Genomic DNA, 21,345 nt, shown 5'->3' with positions numbered 1-21,345 from the left:
TTCCTCCATTACCCTCTCCCTACTTGTATATTGCCCCCTCCCTATCACCCAAACTATCCTGTGTCCATTTAGACCAACTTTGAATCCCAACTTTGCCAATGATTCAAGATGATACTTGAAAAAAGATTGTTTAGTTATTCACCTGTTTTAAACTACAAAAATACCTATCTCAGCACTGTTGTAATACATTCTTTGTCTTCATTGTCTAATTTGAAAAGCTGTTACAGATTCAGATAATATATAAATGTAAGGTTTTGTAAATTACTTTACCAGAAATCTGGGCAAAAGACTAGAATTTTGGGAAAGTGTGGCCGCATGTGCGAATGGACGTAATTTTATTGATACTTAAAATTACTTTTTTACTTTTCTATAAATTGTTATGTGCCATCGAGGCAGTTCCAAAATTCCAACTCATAGTGACCCTGTTTAGCGTTTCCAAGGAGTGGCTGGTGGTGGGTTGAATTATCAGTTTACCGTTAACAGTCCAGTGCTTATCCTATAGCGTTACTCCATCATTCCTTCTAGAAAATGTTGTTGTAATTAAGTAGGGTTTTTGAAACCTGCATGCAAGAATAGAATTTTGGAAAAATGTGACCACATGTGTGAATGGACTTAATTTTGTTGATACTTAAAATACTTATGTAGGAGCTCTGGTAGCGTAGTGGTTGTGAATCAAGCTGCTAACCTTAAGGTCGGCAGTTTGAAACTACCAGCTGTTACACGGGAGAGAGATGAGGCTTACTGCTCCCATAAAGATTTACAGCCTTGGAAACCCTGTGCAGGGTAGTCTGAACCGACTCCACAGTACTTAACAACAACAAACTACTTATGTACTTTCCTAGAAATTGTTATTAAGTGCCATCGAGTCAGTTCCGACGATAGTGACTCTGCATAGGGTTTCCAAGGAGTGGTTGGTGAGTTTGAACCTCTACTTTGGGGTTCAAATTGACCTTGCTATTCATTGCTTGTCCTACAGCACCACACTGGTACAATCTCTAAATGTTAAATTCATTTCAGCTTCAGAAGAAGATGAAGGTAATCATCTTATTCTATCATTGTAGATTATCACATTTATTAATGAAATTTTGCTTCTTGTCTTTTAATTCTACAAATTCTATTATTCTTTTTTGAAATAATTATGCTTAGTTCAGAGATCATTTTGTCAAAGTGAAGTTTCAGTTTATTGTTTAATATTTGGAGTTATTTTGCTTCCAAAGTTGTAGAAATGAGTGATACAAAGTTAAATTTGGTTAGATTTTCATTCCCTCCAACAGATATCTTTCCTTTTGGTTGAAAACAGGACTCTTTAAATAAGATTCTTTAAAATAATTATTAATAAATAATATCTAGCATTATTTTAATTAAAATTGGTTATGGGCATCTTTTATAGAAAATTCTAATGATAATGCTGTTTTATTTTAAAGGGTTACAAGATAAAGAACAAAATTTAACAAGAAGAATTAGTACTTCAGATATTTTGTCTGAAAAGGTAAGATACAGCTTTGTGTGATTAGGTATCGGTAAGACTGATTATATTGCATTACATTATTCTTTTGAAAGGGAAATCCTGTCTCTTGCTCTGAACGCATTTTTTCATTACTGTATCCTTAACTGTACATAAACCTTGAAGATAAGAAAATCTGGAAAGATATCTTTGAGTCTCTCCACTGGATTCTTCAAGGGCTTAATTGAAGTACTAGATGATCTTATGATTTTTTTTTTTTTTTTTTTTTGGTTCTTTTCATTTTTATTCTGTGATTTTATTTTCTTATTTTTAGGGAGATTAGCCAGTGTCTTAAAGATTTCGAGTTAGATAAACGTTGATCTTTTATCCAATTTTAGTTCTTCCTCCTATTAGCTAACTGGACTGTTTAGTCTTTACTTGTTACTTTTTCTCTGTTCTTGGGGTTATTTTGAGTCCTTAATAGGATAAAGTACAGAAGGATCAAGAATTATATCTGACATGTCACAGTAGCTTAATAACTCAAGCCTTTTTAAAATTAGGTATCTGGAATAATGTATTTTGTCCTATTGAGATTTTCATGAGTTTTTATGTATAATTGAAAATGTTTCAAATCCCTGGGAACTTTAGAAAAAAAGGTGGTCTTGAATTTGGGGATGATATTTCAATAATATATAATGATGTATATGCAAATGTATATAGATATAGAAATCAATATTTGTATATATTTGTGTTTGTATATTTATTTGAATATCTTATTTGAAGTAAATTGACAATCATGTTTTTCAAATAAGGTAAGATTCTTTTGGTTAGATTAAGTAACTTGTTAAAAGTTACATCAGAATTGAATATCAGAGCAAAGAGTTTGAATGAGTTTCTCTGACTCATAATTCAATTTTCTTCTTGCCATTCTAGTCACTGCTTCAAGTAGCGTACAGTTGTGGAACAGTCAGTGGATTTTGCTTTCATCAAAAAAGTAATTTGATTACATTGCAATATATAATCAAAGATTTTTAATCTTAATGCAACAGTGTTCCTATCTTTATTTTTGCTAAACTAGATTAGCACTGTCTAGTAACATTTCCTGTGATGACGGAAACTTTCTAAGTTTGTGGTTTCTGATACTGGCTATTAAATACTTGAAATGTGGCTAGTATGAGCTCAATTTTTTATTTTATTTTAAATTTATTTGTCATGTGTAGCTCATTGCTACCATATTTGATGACAGCTCTAGAACTTAATTACCAAGCAATGGCATATGCAATGTTTAAGTGACCTAGAATTAAAGGGGAATTATGATAATTTTAGAATTCCTTCTTTACATATGTTTCTCAGTAGTAGAAGGGTTAAATGTATCCTGGTTTGGATATATTGAAGTGCTAAAGTAAGTATTAGTAGTTGAATTAGCGATTTATAGTAGTTCAAAATAAGGGAAGCCAGTACGTAGGATACACTGTTTCTTTAACTTTTTATTGTGAATTGAGTGAAGTTTTATAGAGCAGATCACAGATTTTACATTGAACAAATCATATACTTAGTTTCATATCAATGGTTACAGTCCTCTCAATGTAACGTAAACTTTCCCACTGCCTCCCTGTGATTCTTGTTTCCATTCCACCTTCTTTCCCAACCCTTCTGAATTTTGTTGTAGGTAAAAATGCTGCCCTTTCAATCTTGAATGGCTGACCATTCCAAAGCGTGCATACCTCATTTGTGTTGTTGCTCCCCTATATGCCTATCTACTGCTTGACTGAAAATTGAACCACGAGTGTGAGTTCAGTTCGAGACCTGAAGAGTTTCAAAGGGCTATGCTTTCAAGTTCTCCAGTCTCTTTCTGACCAGTAAGCCTGGTCTTTTCATTGCTGTTGAGTTTAGACTCATAGTTTTAATTGCTATGAGTTTATACTCATAGCAACCCTATAAATAAGAAGCTACATGTAGTAGGCAACTATTCAACCCTACCTCTAACCTTTCTAATATTTCTTATTAGCAATAGTTTTGTAATTCTGTTATAGAATAGTAATAGTGATATTATGATATAAGTAGAATACTTCATTAAGGTTGTCTGTGAAGTCTTTATTCTTCATATTTTATCTTTCTTGGGTTCTTTTGAGTTCTTCCATTTGCTGCCACCAGATTTTACTCTTTCTAGTTTGGAGTGACCAGTTAAATGTTAGTGCCTAGCCCTTCACTGCCTTTTCTTGCAAATTTACATTCCATCAATTGTAAGACCTTTCCTACCTCCCCCTTTTCTCCCTGTTGTTGTTGTTAAGTGCCTTCGAGTCGGAGCCGACCCATAGCGACCCTGTACAGGGTTTCCGAGGGTGTAAATCCTTACGGGAGTAGAAAGCCTCATCTTTCTCCCGCGGAGCGGCTGGTAGTTTCGAACCACTGACCTTAAGGTTCGCAGCCCGATACGTAACCACTACGCTACCAGAGCTCCTTTTCTCCCTACACACTTACATATGCGTACACCCCCCACAGATTTATTTTTTGTTACTCTTATGAGAACTAAATTAGAGTGTTATATTATGGTAAGTAATTTAGTTTCCTTATTTTATTTGTATTTATCATTTAAACACTTTCCTTAAAATTAAATTTAAATTCTGGTATATAAAAGGTTATTATTTAGTAAAATACGTAATGTCAAATATTGGAATCTTAAATTAGTAACTTACTTTTTTTAAAAGAAACTTGGTGAAGATGAAGAGGAGCTGTCTGAATTACAGCTTCGTCTTTTGGCTCTTCAGTCAGCTAGTAAAAAATGGCAACAAAAAGAACAGCAGGTGATGAAAGAAAGCAAAGAAAAGTTGACTAAGATGAAAACTGTACAGCAAAAAGTTAAAACCAGTACAAAAACACATTCAGCCAAAAAAGTGAGCACTACAGGTAAGCATTTCTAAAATGTTAAATTCTTTCATTCATTTCGTATATCAGTATAGTTTCTAGATTTTAATTCAGAAAATTTTCAGTTTGGGGTATTCTAGGACCAAAAAATGGGAGGATAATCCTATATCAACAGAACTTTGAACAATTGTGTGACTTATGATAATGGAAATGATCTTTAAAGCTCTTTTTTTTTGTTTTGTTTTACTATCATATGAGCTATTTAATGAGTTAACAAAGCAATAAATGAACCAAGCAAATGAAAGATGAAAAAAGTCAAAATGTGTACCTTCCAAAGTTCAGTTTCTAGTGGGAAAGACAGTCAAAAGAGCAAATAATATGAAATATGATGCATAGGTACAGAGTACTTTGAATCACATAGGAGAGAGGCATTAATATTCTCTGTCATTTAGAGAAGTCTTGAATAAGGAAATGACAAATGAACTTTTCTTTCTGCTACCGGATGGCCTTTCACATTTATTATATTTTATTTGACTTTTTGTTGTGAATTTAGCGAACGTTTACAAAGAAGAGCATCAGCTTTACATTCAACATACTATACACCTTGTTTCATTTCAATGATTATAATCCCTTTCCTGCAACAACAGTTGTCCTACTTCCTCCCGGTGCCTCTCCATTTAGATCTTATATTTTCACAGATGATCAAAGCAAAATTATTTGATGTACACATACAAAACAAAAAATACATATTCATTTCAAAGGGCACATTTTGCAAACCTGCCTCATGCCCATAGGCACACAGCCTTATTCATCCATGAGCTTAGAGTCCGCAGCTACTGTGTTTTCTCCATGCCACCATCTCTGCTGTTGCTGCTTTTCTCGGTTAAAGCTCTTATTTTCTTTTTATTTCCTAAAAAAAATTTCTACCATAGTAACATACTTATGTTTCTGCATTTTTCACTTAAAGCTAAACAGGCGTTGCGAAAGCAGCAAACAAAGGCATGGAAGAAACTACAGCAACAAAAAGAGCAGGAAAGACAGAAAGAAGAGGATCAGAGGAAACAAGCTGAAGAAGAAGAGAGAAGAAAAAGAGAAGAAGAAATCAGAAAAATTAGAGATCTCTCAAATCAGGAAGAACAGTACAATCGATTCATGAAACTGGTCGGTGGAAAAAGGAGATCAAGAAGTAAAGTAAGGAATACAAAATAATTTTATCCAAAGTAGCAGTGTATGTTAAAAATAGAATCAAGATGCTACTTGTGTGGTGCTGTAGGATAATCATCAGGCTGCAAGGTCGCTGGTTCAAGCTCCCCTGCCACTCCTTGAAAACCCTATACAGGGTCACTGTGAGTCTGAACCATCTTGACAGAATTTAACAATAAGTCAGAGTTTACTTGAGTTCTGATGTGCTTTGGGTTAATGCGCTGGACTGCAAGGTCATTGGTTCCAAAGGTCTCTGTGAGTTGGAACAAATTGACGGCACTTAACAGTATAGTCTTAGTAAATAGATTCTGCCAAGAAAATTTATAATTGTTTTATGTTTGGTGTTATCTACCATGTAACAGAGTAGAACTACCCCTAAAGATTTTCTAGGCTGTACAGACAATCCCTGGTTTAAGAATGTCCTACTTACAAGACAACTTTTTGCCTTTAATGTTAATGTAAATTTGTTTTCATTTAAAAAAAAAATTGAACCAACCCCAATTCCACACAAAAAATTCATCATGGTCACCTCAACTTGTTGCTCATGCAGCTTTTACATTTCTAAAGAAAGGTCTGTATGGCACTGCAGGATAAGCACTTGACCACAAGGTCGGTTTGAATCGCAACGTCAGTGGTTCAGACTCACCAGCTGCTACTTGGAAACCCCTACAGAGGATTACTATGGGTTGGAACTGACTCAACGGCATTTAAGAACAACAACAAAGTAATGCACCGTATGCACCTGTTCCCATTTAACCTTTCACCTGTGAGACAGGAGCAGATCTTGTTCATAACCCCAAGGACTGATTATAATCTTAATAGGAGCAGATCTTTTTCCCATCCAGTTGCTGGCTGGGTTCCGACCACCATCCTCTTGGTTGGCAGCAAAGCACTTAACTATTGTACCAATAGAAGTCCTTATGTTTCATATAGTTTATTATATAATTTATATAGTTTATAATTGAGAATGAATCTTTTGTAATTACAGTTATGGGAGGAAGATTAAAGTTATGCTTAATGAAAACTTTACTTTTTCATAATTTTCTATTTAAAAGTAAGTACAATTACTACGTTATAATGAATATTTATTTTTAAAATGACTGTTACCTACAAGGTCGGCAGTTCAAACTCAAGAGCTGCTCGTTGGAAACCCTATGCAGGTTTGTTACGAGATGGAACCCGGTTCAACTAGACAGCACTTAACAACAAGATCACACCATTATAACAAGTATTCTAAAATTAGCTGTTAGCTATGTACAGAGTAGAATTTCATTAGTTTTGATTGCTTAGTAATGTAGAATCTGCAGTGTAAGTGCCAGATTTAATGGGCTATTTAAATCACCATATAGTAGTAGTATATACATGAGGTGGTTTTGAAAAATGTAGGAGAAAGTGGAATGAAAAGATAATGGAGTTTTTTTATGAACTTTTGAAGCCCCTTCATATGGGTGGTAGTAGTCGTGTGTGGCAGCTTTGTATTATCAAGTACTGAGCATTGTATTTAAGTCATTGCTAATGATTTAAGTAATTGTCTTATGTTGTTGTTAAGTGCTGTAGAGTTGGGTTCTGACTCATAGTGACCCTGTATAGGGTTTCCGAGGCTGTAAATCTTTATGGGAGCAAAAAGCCTCATCTTTCTCCTGCGGAATGGCTGGGAGTTTCGAACTGCCGACCTTGAGGTTCGCAGCCCGATTCGTAACCACTGTGCTACCAGAGCTCCTTAATTGTCTTATGGTTGGCATAAAAAAGTAAACTGATAATTTACTTTTGATCTGGTATTATTATCAGTATCTAGTTTCAGAATTTTGAGCCTTAAGAATATACTTTGAGCTTTGAGGATAGAGGGAGATATTAAAGAGTAAAAGCTGTTTAATTTGAGAGATTCAAAAGTTATATTTCATTAGGCAGGAGTATTATAAGTACTCATACTTAATAATTTTAGAACTTTTAACAAGCACTTTCATAGGCTTTTTCTATTGATATTACTGTATTATTTGTATATTCTTTTATTTCCATCTGGATAGGTTTTACTAGTTTTTAGTTTGTTATAAAATAACACACATGAAAGCATGTTGACTCAGAGTTTCTAGTATTTGATTATCATTAATTTATTCATAATTAGAACATATTATTGGATTCTTTTTGAAGCATTCTAAATATGCTTTCTTTTTGTTAACTATCCCCTTGATAAAATAAAACTTGCAGTTATTTATTTAGTTTCTCATTGATATCAAGGTTTTCTAGTATTTGAAGAGCTTGTTAACATTTTATACAGGAATAACATTTTCTTGTGGTGTATAGGATCAGCACTGGACTACAAACCACAAGTTTGGCTATTCAAACCCTCCACTTGCTCCTCAGAAACTATACAGGGTTGCTATGAGTCAGAACCGATTTAAAGACACTTAACAACAGATAATATTTACTGTATTAATTCATCAATCTGGTAATGCTGTTATAAAATGTCAGCCAGTGTACTTGTCATGTAAACTGAATTTCTCAAATCATATGTGATATGCATGTCATAACTAGACCACTGTAATCTTTGATAGTATTCCCTAGAAGATAATAACCAATTTTTTTTTTTTTAATTTCTTCTGAGGAGAATCTAAGGTAAAAGTGCTTTGAAACTAAAAATCTTGTTGTATACTTAGTCTTCAGATCCTGACTTGAGGTGGTCCTTAGATAAGCAACCTACTGATAGTGGAGGAGGCATTTATCAATATGATAACTATGAAGAAGTTGCTATGGATACAGATAGTGAAACCAATTCTCCAGGTAAGAGTAAGAATGTAAACCATTTGTGTATTCTTCATTGTTGTTGTTGTTAAATGCCATCGAGTCAGTTCTGACTCATGACCTTATATAGGGCTTCTGAGGATTTGAATCTACACAGAACCAGAAAGCCGTATCTTTTTCCCACAGAGTGGCTGGCAGGCTTGAACCATGGACTGTATGGTTCCCAGTCCAGTGCTTATCATATGGAGCCACTGCACTCCCATATTCATAAATACTAAATGGATAATGGCCATTTAGTTGCCCAAATCTTAGAAAGGAAATGTGTAATAAAAGATTTGGTGACCTACTGTACAGCCTAGACATTATTTGGTTCTATAAATACTTAAGGATTCTATCTCAAGTATTTCCAAGTATTTTTAGACTTTGAAAAAAGATGAGAACATGGTCTTAAAGCAAAACCTTGAAATAATTAAACAGCTGTGATTGCTTAAGATTCTTTGTATCAAAGATACTTTGTGCTTTAGTCAAAAAAGATGGTCTTTATTTTAGGCTTCTTATTTTCTGCTAAAGCCTTGATGTGATGCTGTAGGATGTGCAACTGGATGGATAATCACAAGGTTGGCAGTTCAAACCCACCAGTTGCTCTTGGAAACCCTTTACAGGGTCACTGAATTGGAACCAGTTGAATGGGACACAATAAGAAAGCATTTTATGTCAGTGATGAAATTGTAGGAATTTGGAGATAGAAAGTGATACTAGTGGCATCTCAGGAAAGGCTGGTTAGAAGTGATCAGAGCTGTACCTCAAATTAGGTTACACATCCTCTCATCTTTTGTTAATGATCAGGGTGGAATGACTGTGAGAAACCTGTTCTCTCACTAATTAAAGCATATGAAGCTTGGGCTGTTAACAGAATGCAGTTGGCATTAAGATGCAACAACAATTGTTAACTGTTTCAGAGTTCTTAAAATGTGAAAAAAACAATTTAAAGTACACATTATTGGTGAGGTACAGGAGGGTAGGTGTCCTGGTGTGTCACAGTAGAATAAGCATTGGACTGCAAGGTCAATTTGAATTGTAAGCTTGGTGCTGCAAACTCACCCAGCCACTCCTCGGAAACCCTATACGGTTGCTATGAGTTGGAATCGACTTGACAGCACTTAACAACAACAGGAGGGTTGTGCTTTTTGTTCTTGTGTTTTTTTTTACTTTATATAATGCCATTTCCTTACTTTCTTTATTCCATGTAAAACTCATCTATCACGCTTTTCCTTCTTTTAAGCCACTGGTGAAATCCTGGGGAATTGTTTTTTGATTTTCTTGTTCTTTAAAAAGTATATTTGTAGCCTTTCTTGCTTTATAAATTGTCATTATATATAAAAAATTGTGCTATCTACTTAAGCAAGCTTTTATTCCCCCAAAGCTCTCTACATTGTAAAGAGATATGTAGTCTCAGAGGTTAAAGATTTTTATTAAGAGTTTGGTAATTCTTAAGTGCACTCTATGTAGGTGTTTTTATATTTCTTCAAACATGATACCTTTAATTTTTTCTACTTCAGTATTACCATTAGGTTCTTATAGTTTGTTGTGTTTTTAACAGCTCCTTCACCAGTACAACCACCATTCTTCTCTGAATGTTCATTGGGGTATTTTTCTTCAGCATCTTCTGTTTCTTTGCCTCAAGCACCTCAGGTTTCTGTAAGTCTGAATTGATATGTTTTCTATGGAATTCTTCTGTTATCTTTTGCTGTATCTAATAAATTAGTGTCTGTTTTACTTTGTTATGAAAAAGTAGCATTTGGATTAGCTTTACAAATCAGAATTGCTAACAAGAAATAAAGGCGATGAAATCTATAGAATAAACAATTGGTTATTTTCATAGCTAATTTTATGTTGATTTACTTTTAGAACTTGGCATGTTGCCTTTTTTCTTCTTTTTTGCTTCTCAGATCCTTAAATCTTCCAAACAGAAGATAATTCCTATTATGCTTTTTCTAATTTGATTTTATTCTAGAGATAAGTATTTAGAGTTAATAAGATTTATAATTTTAACTTTCATTTCTTCTTTTTGAAAAATAACTAGTCTATGCCACCTTTGAGCCAGCCTTACGTGGAAGGCTTGTGTGTTCCTCTTGAATCTCTACCTCCTCCACCACCTTTACCACCTCTCCCACCTGAAGATCCAGAACAGCCTCCCAAACCACCTTTTGCAGATGAGGAAGAGGAGGAAGAAATGCTGCTTCGAGAAGAGCTACTTAAATCTTTAGCAAATAAAAGAGCTTTTAAGCCAGAGGTAATTTACACATTTGGACCACAAGATGGTGCCTTGGAGCTTAGTTCTAAGCCCGGGTTTTCACTGCTTATTTGGGATCTTATTGGGATTTTTGAAGTCCTGGTGTGGCGCTGTAGGATAAGCACTGGCATGCTAACCGCAAGGTTGGCAGTTCAAACCCACCAGCCGCTCCTCGGAAATCCTATACAAGTTCGCTATGAGTCAGAACTGACTTGATGGCACTTAACAACAACATTGGACTTTTCAGCAAAGATGGAAAAAAGAGTTAAGTTTAATACTTGCTTGCCTAAGATTTTTAAAGATTACAGAAATTACTTTTTATTTAAAAAATTTTTTAAATCTGCCTTTTCCCTGTTTAGGAAACATCTAGTAATAGTGACCCACCTTCACCTCCAGTTCTGAACAATTCACTGCCTGTGCCAAGAAGTAATTTATCTATAGTCAGTATTAATACAGTATCTCAACCTAGGATTCAGAATCCAAAGTTTCATAGAGGACCTCGTCTTCCACGAACCGTGATCTCGGTAAAGAACAAAAATATTTGATGCTACTCTTACTTAAATAGTTTGTGAGAAATTTATATGAAGTTTTGCTATCCTGTTACTTTTTACCCCCAATATATGCTTACAAATGTTTATATATAATATTTTATTTATGGTTAAATGTAAGTAACCTAATTCATTTGAAAACTTTTGGAGTTTGGTGGTAATGTGTGGTTTTTTTTTGAGAAGATAATGCTGTTAAGTATACTATAATGGAAAAACATGATGTTATCAGAGTTTAAAGAAATTGAAATGACAGTTTCTACCTTGACTTTTAATGGCTAGTAATATAATAAAGGGAGTCCTGGTGTGATGCTGTGGGATTAAGCACTGGACCAAAAAGTCGATTTGAACCATAAGGTCAGTGGTTCATATTTACCTGCCACTCTTTGGAAACCATATACAGGGTTGTTATGAGTCGGAAATAACTCGATGGCATTTAACAATAACAGTATAATAAATAGAGCAAAGCCAAATTGAAATTTTATCTTGTGTTAAGAAAACCAATTTTGCCCACTTGCCCTTTATATTAGGAGCCCTGGTAGCATAGTGGATTATGAGTTGGGCTGTTAACCAAGGTCAGTAGTTCAAATTTACCAAATTTACCTCTTGCTATGCAAGAGATCTTGGAAACTTTATACAAGGCTGCTATGAGTTGGAATCAACTCGGTGACACACAGCCACCATCACCTTTTATATTTTACCACAGAAATTAAAAGGTCTTGCTAATAATAATGTAGAATAATTATTGTAATGTTTTTATTTTCTTGTAGTTGACATCATGATTCGTTAGAGAAAATAAAACTAAATGAGGAAGAATATTTTGTTTGGAGCGTGTAATTAGTATTACTGAAGTGAGAGGAGTCTTGATGTGGTGCTGAAGGATAAGCATTGAACTGCTAACTGCTTGGTCAGCTGTTCAAACCTTCTAGCCATTCCTCAGAAATACCCTCTAAGAGGGTCACTGTGAGTTGGAACAAACTTCCACTTAGCAACAATAACAACTCGGATGGGACAAAATCAATTTAGTAATATATCTAGAAAGAATTATAGACTGTTTATTTGGGCATAATTATTTTTACACATTGCAGTTCAAAGATGTTAAGTGACTTAGCCAAGGCCAAGATATTATTGTGGTGGAGCCAAGGAAAGAAAAGTAATACTTCTGTCATTGAAAATAACAGCTATATTGTCTTTGCAGCTCCCAAAACATAAATCAGTGGTTGTAACATTAAATGATTCAGATGATAGTGAATCTGATGCAGAGACTTCCAAGTCAACAAATAGTGTTTTTGGTGGATTAGAGTCCATGATAAAAGAAGCAAGGCGGACTGCTGAGGTAAGTGTAGTAGTGAAAGATAAAAAAGGAAACGTAATCTGTTTAAAGTCTTAAGATTATTTTTCCATAAAACTAGGCCATAAACAGAGCTTTTAATTTATGAATTGTGAAAATATTTGTGTTATTAGGCTTATATGATGGGTCTTCAAAAAGTTCATGAAAGAATGAATTAGAAGGTAACCAATTTTTAACAAACTATTTGAAGCTCCTCTTGTATACAATAGCTAGCTAGGCCCTTTTTCAAAATACAAAATTGAGTGGATATTTGTCCTCTGTGCTAAGGAAATTTATTTGTTATTTTGGAATTATGTTACCTGAAAACAAATTTTATAAATGTGTACAATGAAACTTTTTTTCCCCTATCCCTATTGTGTGAATTGTTAATAATAATTTAGTTCAATATTTTTTAAAATGTAAGTCTTAACTCATTTGTGGATTATGGCATTTGGTGACTAATAACCGATCTTAATTTCTGTTTTGTTTTTTTTTAAATAGAAGTATCCCTACATTAATGGGATGCAATTTTATGGTATAGTTGATTTTTTTGAAGTAATGATGAAGGTAAACATTCAGTTATAGGTAGTCCCCAATTTATGACATGTTTTGAATTCTAGCAACTACATTGTAAATCAATTCTGATGTAAGTCAAATACTTCATTGTTAGTTTTGTTTTGTTTCATTATATTGGTTTTTATAAGTATCTGTAAATCCAATCTTTATTTGTCTTTGGGTGTTGAAAACATTACATATAAGCTTACAGATATATTTTAACATTGTATGAAGTACATATGAGTCTTGGTGTGGTGCCATAGGATAAGCACTGGATTGTAAGATCAGCGGTTCCAAACTAAGTAGCCACTTCTCAGAAACTATTTACAGGGTTTCTATGAGTCGGAACTGACTCTACAGCACTTAACAACAATACTATAGTGCATACTACAATAAAATGTGCAAACAAAAAAAAGACAGTAGGTTAGTTGTAACTCAAATATACTGTAAGTCGGAGACTACCTGTATTTAGAAATAATGTAAACATGCACTGTTTGTAGTGTAAAATATAAATTTGTGTGATGTTAGAGAAAGCTGCTGATTTGGTTGATTTCAACTGTTTTCTAGCAAGCTTCAAAACCAAAAGTACCTCCAAAATCTGAAAAAGAAAATGATCCTATGCGAACACCTGAAGCTTTGCCTGAAGAAAAGAAAATTGAATATAGATTGTTAAAAGAAGAGATTGCCAAGTAAGTGGCATTTTATGTAATTAGCTTTAAAGGTATTTGCTATTTTCAAAACTTAGTGTAGTTTAAATAAAGTGTAGGTACTGGGAAGTTGAGTGATGCACTATTATTCTAGATACAGTGAATGTTTATAATTCACCCAGGAGAGGGAGCCAGATGATCGTTTACAGTCTTGACTGCATTAATACATTGAAGTATAAACAGTTTTAGGTAAAGATAAAAACACTTAAAGAAAGAGAACTACTTTGGATGCTACCTTGGATCATGCATATTGGTCATCATTTTCATTACTAGCTGATATTTATATTTTTACTTTAGGAATCAGTAAATTTTTATTTTAAAAAAATGTCAATTGCGAGGTGTAATGCATCTTTATTGATCATTTTAGTCGTGAAAAACAGCGTTTGATTAAATCAGATCAGCTGAAGACTAGTTCATCATCCCCAGCAAATTCTGATGTGGAAGTTGATGGGATTGGCAGAATAGCAATGGTTACAAAGCAGGTTACAGATGCAGAAGCAAAACTTAAAAAACATAGGTGAGCTTCTCTGAGTACATATTTTCATGTGTGTAATTGTTCCTACATTAATGGGATATATAATTTTATTTTATATGTTATTAAACATGCTGAAAGATTATAAATTCTTATTTACGCTTGGTAAAATCACAGAGGTCTGACATTGTTTTTAAATTATCATTTCTATAAAATAATAGAGCTTTAAAATAAAATGCCAAGCAAAAATTGTGCCTTAAAAAGGAGAGCTGTCCCCTTCAGATTTATGTGTGGCATATCCATTGTTAAGACATTTATGAAAGTCCTTTTTTGAAGTGCTGTTTAAAACTTCTGGCATACCTTCAATGGAAACATAATGTTTATTTTAAGGTAAGTTTAAATGTTGGAAATAGTCATTACCTGGCATGGTGAAGGAGTGCTGATGTGGCACTGTAGGATAAGCACTGGACTGCTAACCGCAAGGTCAGCGGTTCAGTCCTATCAACTGCTTCTTAGAAACCCTACATAGGTCCCTATGAGTCAAATCCATAGTCCCTCTGGCACTAACAACAGCAACAATAGTCTGTTGAAAACACATGGTCGTATTATTGTGTTATAAAGTGTGACTACCATGGTAATTGACTTCTTAAATGTTTTCTAAAACTTATTCAAAAAGGGTTTAAAAATGTTTTGAGGTATAGCTGCATTTTGAGGATACATGTAAAGCCTCACAGAATGAACATATATTGAATGATAGAATTCATTTGAATGCATTAATGGCTAAAACAAGGATTGTTGTTAAGTCAGTTCTGACTCATAGCGAACCCTGTATAGGGTTTCCGAGGAGTGGCTGGTGAGGTTGAACCACTGGCCTTGCAGCCCAGCACATTATCATGCAGCACCACACCAAGACGCAAAAACAAAACAAAACAAAGAAAAGATAGGCTGATAAGGCAGTGATTATAAAGACTTGTTCTGATGTTGCAGATTTGAAAAATTTATTTCATAGATAAAATATTGTAGTGACTGTAACTTATCAGAATTGTCATTGAAAATTACTATTACATGTTTAATAGACTTAAATTTCTTCCCTTTTTTTTAAAATTTTTTGTTTTTCATATAAGTGAAATCATAACAATATTTGTCCTTTTGTGTCTGGCTAATTTTACTTAGCATAATGTTTTCAAGGTTAATTCATGTTGTAGAATGTATTTTAGAATTTCATTTCTTTTTATGGCTAATCTTTTGAATATATATGCACCGTATTTTTTTAATCCACTCATTTGCTAATGGACACTGATTATTTCTACTTTTTGTTTATTGTGATTAATACTCCAATGAACATTGGTGTTCAAGTTATCTGTTTGAGTCTTTTTCATCTATATCAAGGAATGGAATTGTTGGATAATATGATAGTTGTATGTTTTTAAGTATAAAAACCATAGTATTTGGTAGTTTCAATGCTATATCCATACATTTATCCTTTTGTCCTATTTTTACTTCTTATATTTAAATTTAGTGTTTATATGTGTATTCTTGTTTAGAAGTGAGATCTAAACTATATCCATACATTTATCCTTTTGTCCTATTTTTACTTCTTATATTTAAATTTAGTGTTTATATGTGTATTCTTGTTTAGAAGTGAGTCTTCTCGCTTTACGTTGGATAAAATGAGTTAGACATTACTAAGTTAAAATTGTCTTTATGGCTGATAAATAACATACAAGTAAAAGTTGGCTTCTTGTTATAATTCTCACATGCATATCATAGATGTGTATTTTAAATGAGTTACTGACTGTTGTTGTTGACGTGTCATCAAGTACGTTTGACTCATAGCGACCCTATATACAACAGAATGAAACACTGTGGGTCCTGAACCATCCTCACATTTGTTGTTATGCTTGAGTCCATTGTTGCTATTACCATGTAATTAATGCATGTCATTGGGTTACTGACTACATTGACTTTTTGTATTACTATGATGATGCCAATCACTAGTTTTTCTAACAATAAGAACTTTCCTCCCTAATTAGGATTCTTTTGATGAAAGATGAATCTGTTTTAAAAAATTTAGTGCAGCAAGAAGCTAAGAAGAAAGAATCTGTTCGAAATGCTGAAACAAAGATTACAAAACTTACAGAACAGCTTCAAGCAACTGAAAAAATTCTCAGTGTCAACAGATTGTTTTTAAAGAAGCTTCAGGAACAAGTAATACTTTTTTAAATTAAAATATTATAGTTTTATATTTACTAAATATCTATGGGTCCAGTTTTATACTAACCAAAATCATAAACTTACAGCCTTCCAAATATGATTAATGTGTGTTTTGTTTTTCATTGAGACATTTTGGCATATTTTTTTTTCATTTGAATATCTTGAGATTGCTGTTTTAAGAAGAAAGTAGTTTCTTGCCTAAAGTTTTCATTTGCCCTTATATTTTCAGATTCACAAAGTTCAGCAACGTGTTACAGTTAAGAAAGCTTTGACTCTAAAGTATGGAGAAGAGCTTGCTCGTGCAAAAGCAGTAGCTAGTAAAGAAATAGGAAAACGTAAACTGGAACAAGATCGCCTTGAAGTAAGTTGCTTGTATAGCTCTTTGATTTTTGGAAAACAAATTTTTATACTTTTTGCTGTTCCATGGAAGAGAGTTGAGGCTGTCTGCTTCTGTAAAGATTGACAGCCTCAGAAATCCTATGCAGGGTCATTGTGACTCAGAATCAACTCGATGGCAGTGGGTTTGATTTTTGATTTTCTTGGGGCAAGAGATGTATGAAATAGCTCATAGTTCTTGCAAATTCAAAGAGACTATCAAACCTTTGTTTTTAAATTAGTCACAGTAATTTTTTTTTAAATGTGTTTTGTTTTAACTTTTTTAAGTTTTTGGGTAGATTATAGATTAACTAGCAAAACTGTTGGAAACTTATGCTAAACTCTGTTTCATTCTCTTTTTGATTTATTTTTATAGTAGTGGAATTTTCATTGTACAGATGTTGTTGTTAAGTGCCATTGAGTTGGTTCTTGACTCATAATGGCTCTGTATAGAGTTTTCAAGTCTGAATCATGGCAGGAGCAGAAAGCCTCATCTTTCTTACACATTGAGAGATAGCACATATTTTATTAGATAGTGTCTATAAAATTACTGTGATTTAAAATACTTACATTATTTTTCTCATCCAGCCAAACAAAATGATGAGACTGGATAATTCTCCAATTTCAAGCCCAAGAAAGCATTCAGCAGAATTAATTGCAATGGAGAAAAGACGATTGCAAAAACTAGAATATGAGTATGCCTTGAAAATTCAGAAACTAAAAGAAGCCCGTGCCCTTAAAGCAAAGGAACAACAAAATATTGCTACACTTGTGGAAGAGGAATCTGAATTTTCTTTACCTCAACCTTCACTTCATGATCTGACTCAAGATAAATTATCCCTGGACACTGAGGAAAATGATGTTGATGATGAAATTTTGTCTGGTTCAAATAGAGAACGAAGAAGATCCTTCTTAGAATCCAATTCTTTTACTAAACCTAACCTTAAGCACACTGATACACCTAGCAAAGAATGTATAAATAAACCTACTAAAAATACTTTAGAAAAACCAGAACTTTTTCTAGGGCTAAAAATTGGTGAATTGCAAAAATTATATTCAAAAACTGACAGCTTAAAACAACTAATTTTAAAAACTACTACTACAGGCATTACAGAAAAGGTTTTCCATGGCCAGGTATTAAATATTTCATACTCTACAGAGTCTAGATTCACCTTAGCCTTATTTCCTTATTTATCCTATAAAGTATTTTTTTCTTTTATAGGAGATTTCCGTGGATGTGGATTTTGTTACAGCACAGAGTAAAGCAACAGAAGTGAAGCCATGTCCTTTCAGACCCTACCATAGCCCTCTTCTAGTTTTTAAATCCTACAGGTATAAAAGCTTGAATTTCATGATTGCTACTTGGTTCTTGGACTCCTGGTGTGGCACTGTAGGATCAGCACTGGACTGCAAACCACAAGGTTGGCAGTTCAAACCCACCAGCTGCACCTTGGAAAATCTGTTCAGGGTGGCTATGAGTCAGAACTGACTCAACAGCACTTAATAATAACAACAGCTTGGTTCTTAATGATGCAGCCTTAGATATTTCATGATAATGAAAAATAAAAAAGTTGAACCATGGTCACGGAAAAATGGGCTTACCCATTTGTGGAAAATAAGAATTATGTGTCTTGCTGTCATTAGATTTGAACCCCATCAGGAAGTGAGGTTTAGATCACAATGGGGCTTATCAGTTCTTATCAAATTCCCATTTCTGGTTACTGGTGGAAAGGTAAAGACTGGAATGTATTTTTTTACTGTGATTTTAGGAAAAATACTTAGAGTCGTGTAGGGATTTTTATTTTTACTACTGCTGGGACTAAGAGGTATATTAAAAGTTTATTTTATTTCTATTTCAAATATTTAATTATTTGAGTATATATAAGTATCTTGTTCCTACCCCTTGACAATGTGGCTGTTTTCTAGAGTTCCTTTTGGTATTAAGTGTAGAAGTTTTATCAGAATAATTGAAATGTTCTTAGTTTTCTGAGCTGTGTTTATGAAATGTAATGTATCTATTCACATGTTTTCTTTAGATTTAGTCCTTATTACCGAACCAAGACAAAACTTCCCCTGAGCTCAGTATCATACAGTAATATGATTGAACCAGATCAGTGTTTCTGCCGTTTTGATTTAACAGGAACATGTAATGATGATGATTGTCAGTGGTGAGTAGTTTTTGTGAACATTTTCTAATTTTGAAGGCAGTCTTAATTAGTTACCTTTGACATGTAAATTATTGTCTCATCTGCATTGTCATTTTATTTTAGGCAGCATATGAAAGACTATACTCTTAGCAGGAAACAGCTGTTCCAGGACATTCTGTCATATAATCTATCTCTGATTGGTTGTTCAGAGACAAGCACTGATGAAGAAATTGCTGCTGCAGCAGGTTTTTAAAGACCTCTTGTTCTTTTCCTTTATGAAAATGTGAATGAGTACAGTTCAAGAATTTTATGTTCAATTACTATATATATCTTTAAGTACCTATGATTCCGTACAGTTCACCCATGGCAGTTTATCTAGATCACTTCTGTTCAGTATTATAGTCACTACTGAAGTTTAAATTAATTGAAATGAAATAAAATTCGAAGTTGTCTTCCGTAATCATACAAGCCATATTTAAAGCACTCAGTGTGTGGTTAATCTTTATCAGTAGTGCAGCACAGATTTAAGGTAGTTTTCATCATTGCAGAAAGTTCTTTGGACAGAACTAATTTAGATAACTCAGTTTATTTAGAGAAAAATATAAACATATTTCTATAGAAGTTTTATGAAGGATTTTAACAGTTGAAAGCATAGATTACTATCTGACATTGTAGGCAAATATTAAGGGTTTTTTTCTAGACTTGGTGTGTCAAATATTAAACCTTAAGCTACAAACCTTTAAGAAGTAAAGGAATTGATGTTTACTAATCTTAGAATTGGAGTCATGGTGTGTCGCTGTGGGTTAATGTGCCAGACTGCAAAGCCATTTGAACTGTAAGGTCGGCAGTTCAAGCTCACCAGCTGCTCCTTGGAAACCCTATACATGGTCGCTATGGGTCAGAACCCACTCGACAGCACTTAACAACAACAATCTCAGTATTATCACACCCCAGAATGATTATGATATTGTTGAATTTACATAATCATTCCTAATTTGGGACTTTAACTTCTACTGTTTTAGTTGATATCAGCTAGATGATGCTTTTTGTCAGCCCAAAATGGTTACATAGCATGGTAGGATTATTCCTAGTAGTTAACAGAGTGTAACCCTTGCCTTTTAGAAGGCCATTGGTGTTTTTACTAATAACCATATACTTTACTTTAATTCTTAAGCTAATTTTCACTTCAAACTGTTTAATTAGCCTAGCCTTTGTAATCTATGTCTTTTGTACTGTTTATGAAGATGATACTGCTTTTATTACAGAAAAATATGTTGAGAAACTTTTTGGGGTCAACAAAGATCGAATGTCAATGGACCAGATGGCAGTTCTCCTTGTTAGCAATATCAATGAAAGTAAAGGTCATAGTAAGTATATATGTATACATAGCTCTAAGAAGGAACTTGTGGTTTCTTTATGACAGTCATCTTTTGGCATTCTGTTCGCAATATAACATGTATATTATCTCTAATATGAAAGGATTTAAAAAGTTTGTGAAATAGTTGAATTAAAAGAGAATGGAGTTTTTGCATGAACTTTTTGAAGCCTCCTTGTAGAGTAATTTAACTTTCTTTATGTAAGTAGTTTTTGAGTAGCAAAACTATAAAATGTTAGTTTTGCCAACTAACATCTTTCGTCTACTTAAGCACCTCCATTTACAACCTACAAAGATAAAAGAAAATGGAAGCCAAAGTTTTGGAGAAAACTTATTTCAGAGAATAGCTTCAGTAGTGATGAAGAACAGTCTACTGGACCAATTAAGTATGGTAAGAAGTTTTATAATTTAAGATGCAGAATTTTTAAAATGTGGAATGAGTTCCATCTTTGTCTAAAATTTTGCTAGTTTTTTGGTGTATTTTCTAGCTTAGTTTTCATATTGATACCACTGGTGATTAAGTCACTATAAGTCCATAGTATAGGACTTACGTTTTGTACTCGTGGCTCCTGCCCAGTAAATGCAAGGCACAATACCTGGAATTGCTCCAGGGATTTCCAAGCATAGCTCAGTGGGAAGAGGCTTCCATCTGAGAACCATTGCCTGGGTTATGTGATTTTAGAAGGCAAATGCCTGTTTCATTTCATTAGTGAGTCTAGTTTCTTAGTGTGGCACTGTAGGATAAGCATTCAACCGCGGGGTCGTTTGAACTTTAAGGTTGGAGGTTCAGACTCACCAGCACCCCTCAGAAAGCCTATATAGGGTTTCTGAGGTGGAAACAACTTGATGGCACTTAACAACAACAACGACGAGATCACACAATGAATGAACAAGGTAGCCTATGGATGAATGCTTGTTGTTGTTAAAAACCATGGAGTCGGTTCCAACTCATAGGGACCCTGCACAAGGTTTCCGAGGCTGTAAATGTTTACGGGAGCAGAAAGCCTCATCTTTCTCCTGCAGAACCCCTGGTAGTTTTGAACTGCTGACCTTGCGGTTGGCGGCCCGACTCGTAACCACT

At 33.9% G+C, this 21,345-nt stretch overlaps 1 protein-coding gene across 1 annotated transcript in view; it reads left to right on the top strand.

Moving 5' to 3' along the window:
* ZFC3H1 (zinc finger, C3H1-type containing) overlaps window positions 1-21,345 on the top strand; it is a 61,249-nt gene that overhangs the window by 13,502 nt on the left and 26,402 nt on the right. The window contains exons 3-20 of the mRNA XM_006859562.1: window positions 1,425-1,489; window positions 4,153-4,351; window positions 5,277-5,500; window positions 8,167-8,290; window positions 9,852-9,949; window positions 10,335-10,544; window positions 10,904-11,068; window positions 12,288-12,425; window positions 13,542-13,663; window positions 14,049-14,198; window positions 16,187-16,361; window positions 16,597-16,728; window positions 17,331-17,876; window positions 17,965-18,074; window positions 18,779-18,910; window positions 19,013-19,134; window positions 20,155-20,256; window positions 20,536-20,655. Coding sequence (XP_006859624.1) covers window positions 1,425-1,489; window positions 4,153-4,351; window positions 5,277-5,500; window positions 8,167-8,290; window positions 9,852-9,949; window positions 10,335-10,544; window positions 10,904-11,068; window positions 12,288-12,425; window positions 13,542-13,663; window positions 14,049-14,198; window positions 16,187-16,361; window positions 16,597-16,728; window positions 17,331-17,876; window positions 17,965-18,074; window positions 18,779-18,910; window positions 19,013-19,134; window positions 20,155-20,256; window positions 20,536-20,655 — 2,934 coding nt within the window. The remainder of the gene's footprint in view (window positions 1-1,424; window positions 1,490-4,152; window positions 4,352-5,276; window positions 5,501-8,166; window positions 8,291-9,851; window positions 9,950-10,334; window positions 10,545-10,903; window positions 11,069-12,287; window positions 12,426-13,541; window positions 13,664-14,048; window positions 14,199-16,186; window positions 16,362-16,596; window positions 16,729-17,330; window positions 17,877-17,964; window positions 18,075-18,778; window positions 18,911-19,012; window positions 19,135-20,154; window positions 20,257-20,535; window positions 20,656-21,345) is intronic.

Source organism: Chrysochloris asiatica, unplaced genomic scaffold (genome assembly GCF_000296735.1).
Source record: "Chrysochloris asiatica unplaced genomic scaffold, ChrAsi1.0 scaffold00033, whole genome shotgun sequence".
NCBI classification, from domain to species: domain Eukaryota; kingdom Metazoa; phylum Chordata; class Mammalia; order Afrosoricida; family Chrysochloridae; genus Chrysochloris; species Chrysochloris asiatica.
Note: the sequence above shows the minus strand (reverse complement) of the source record. Positions and strands in the feature narration are given on the sequence as shown.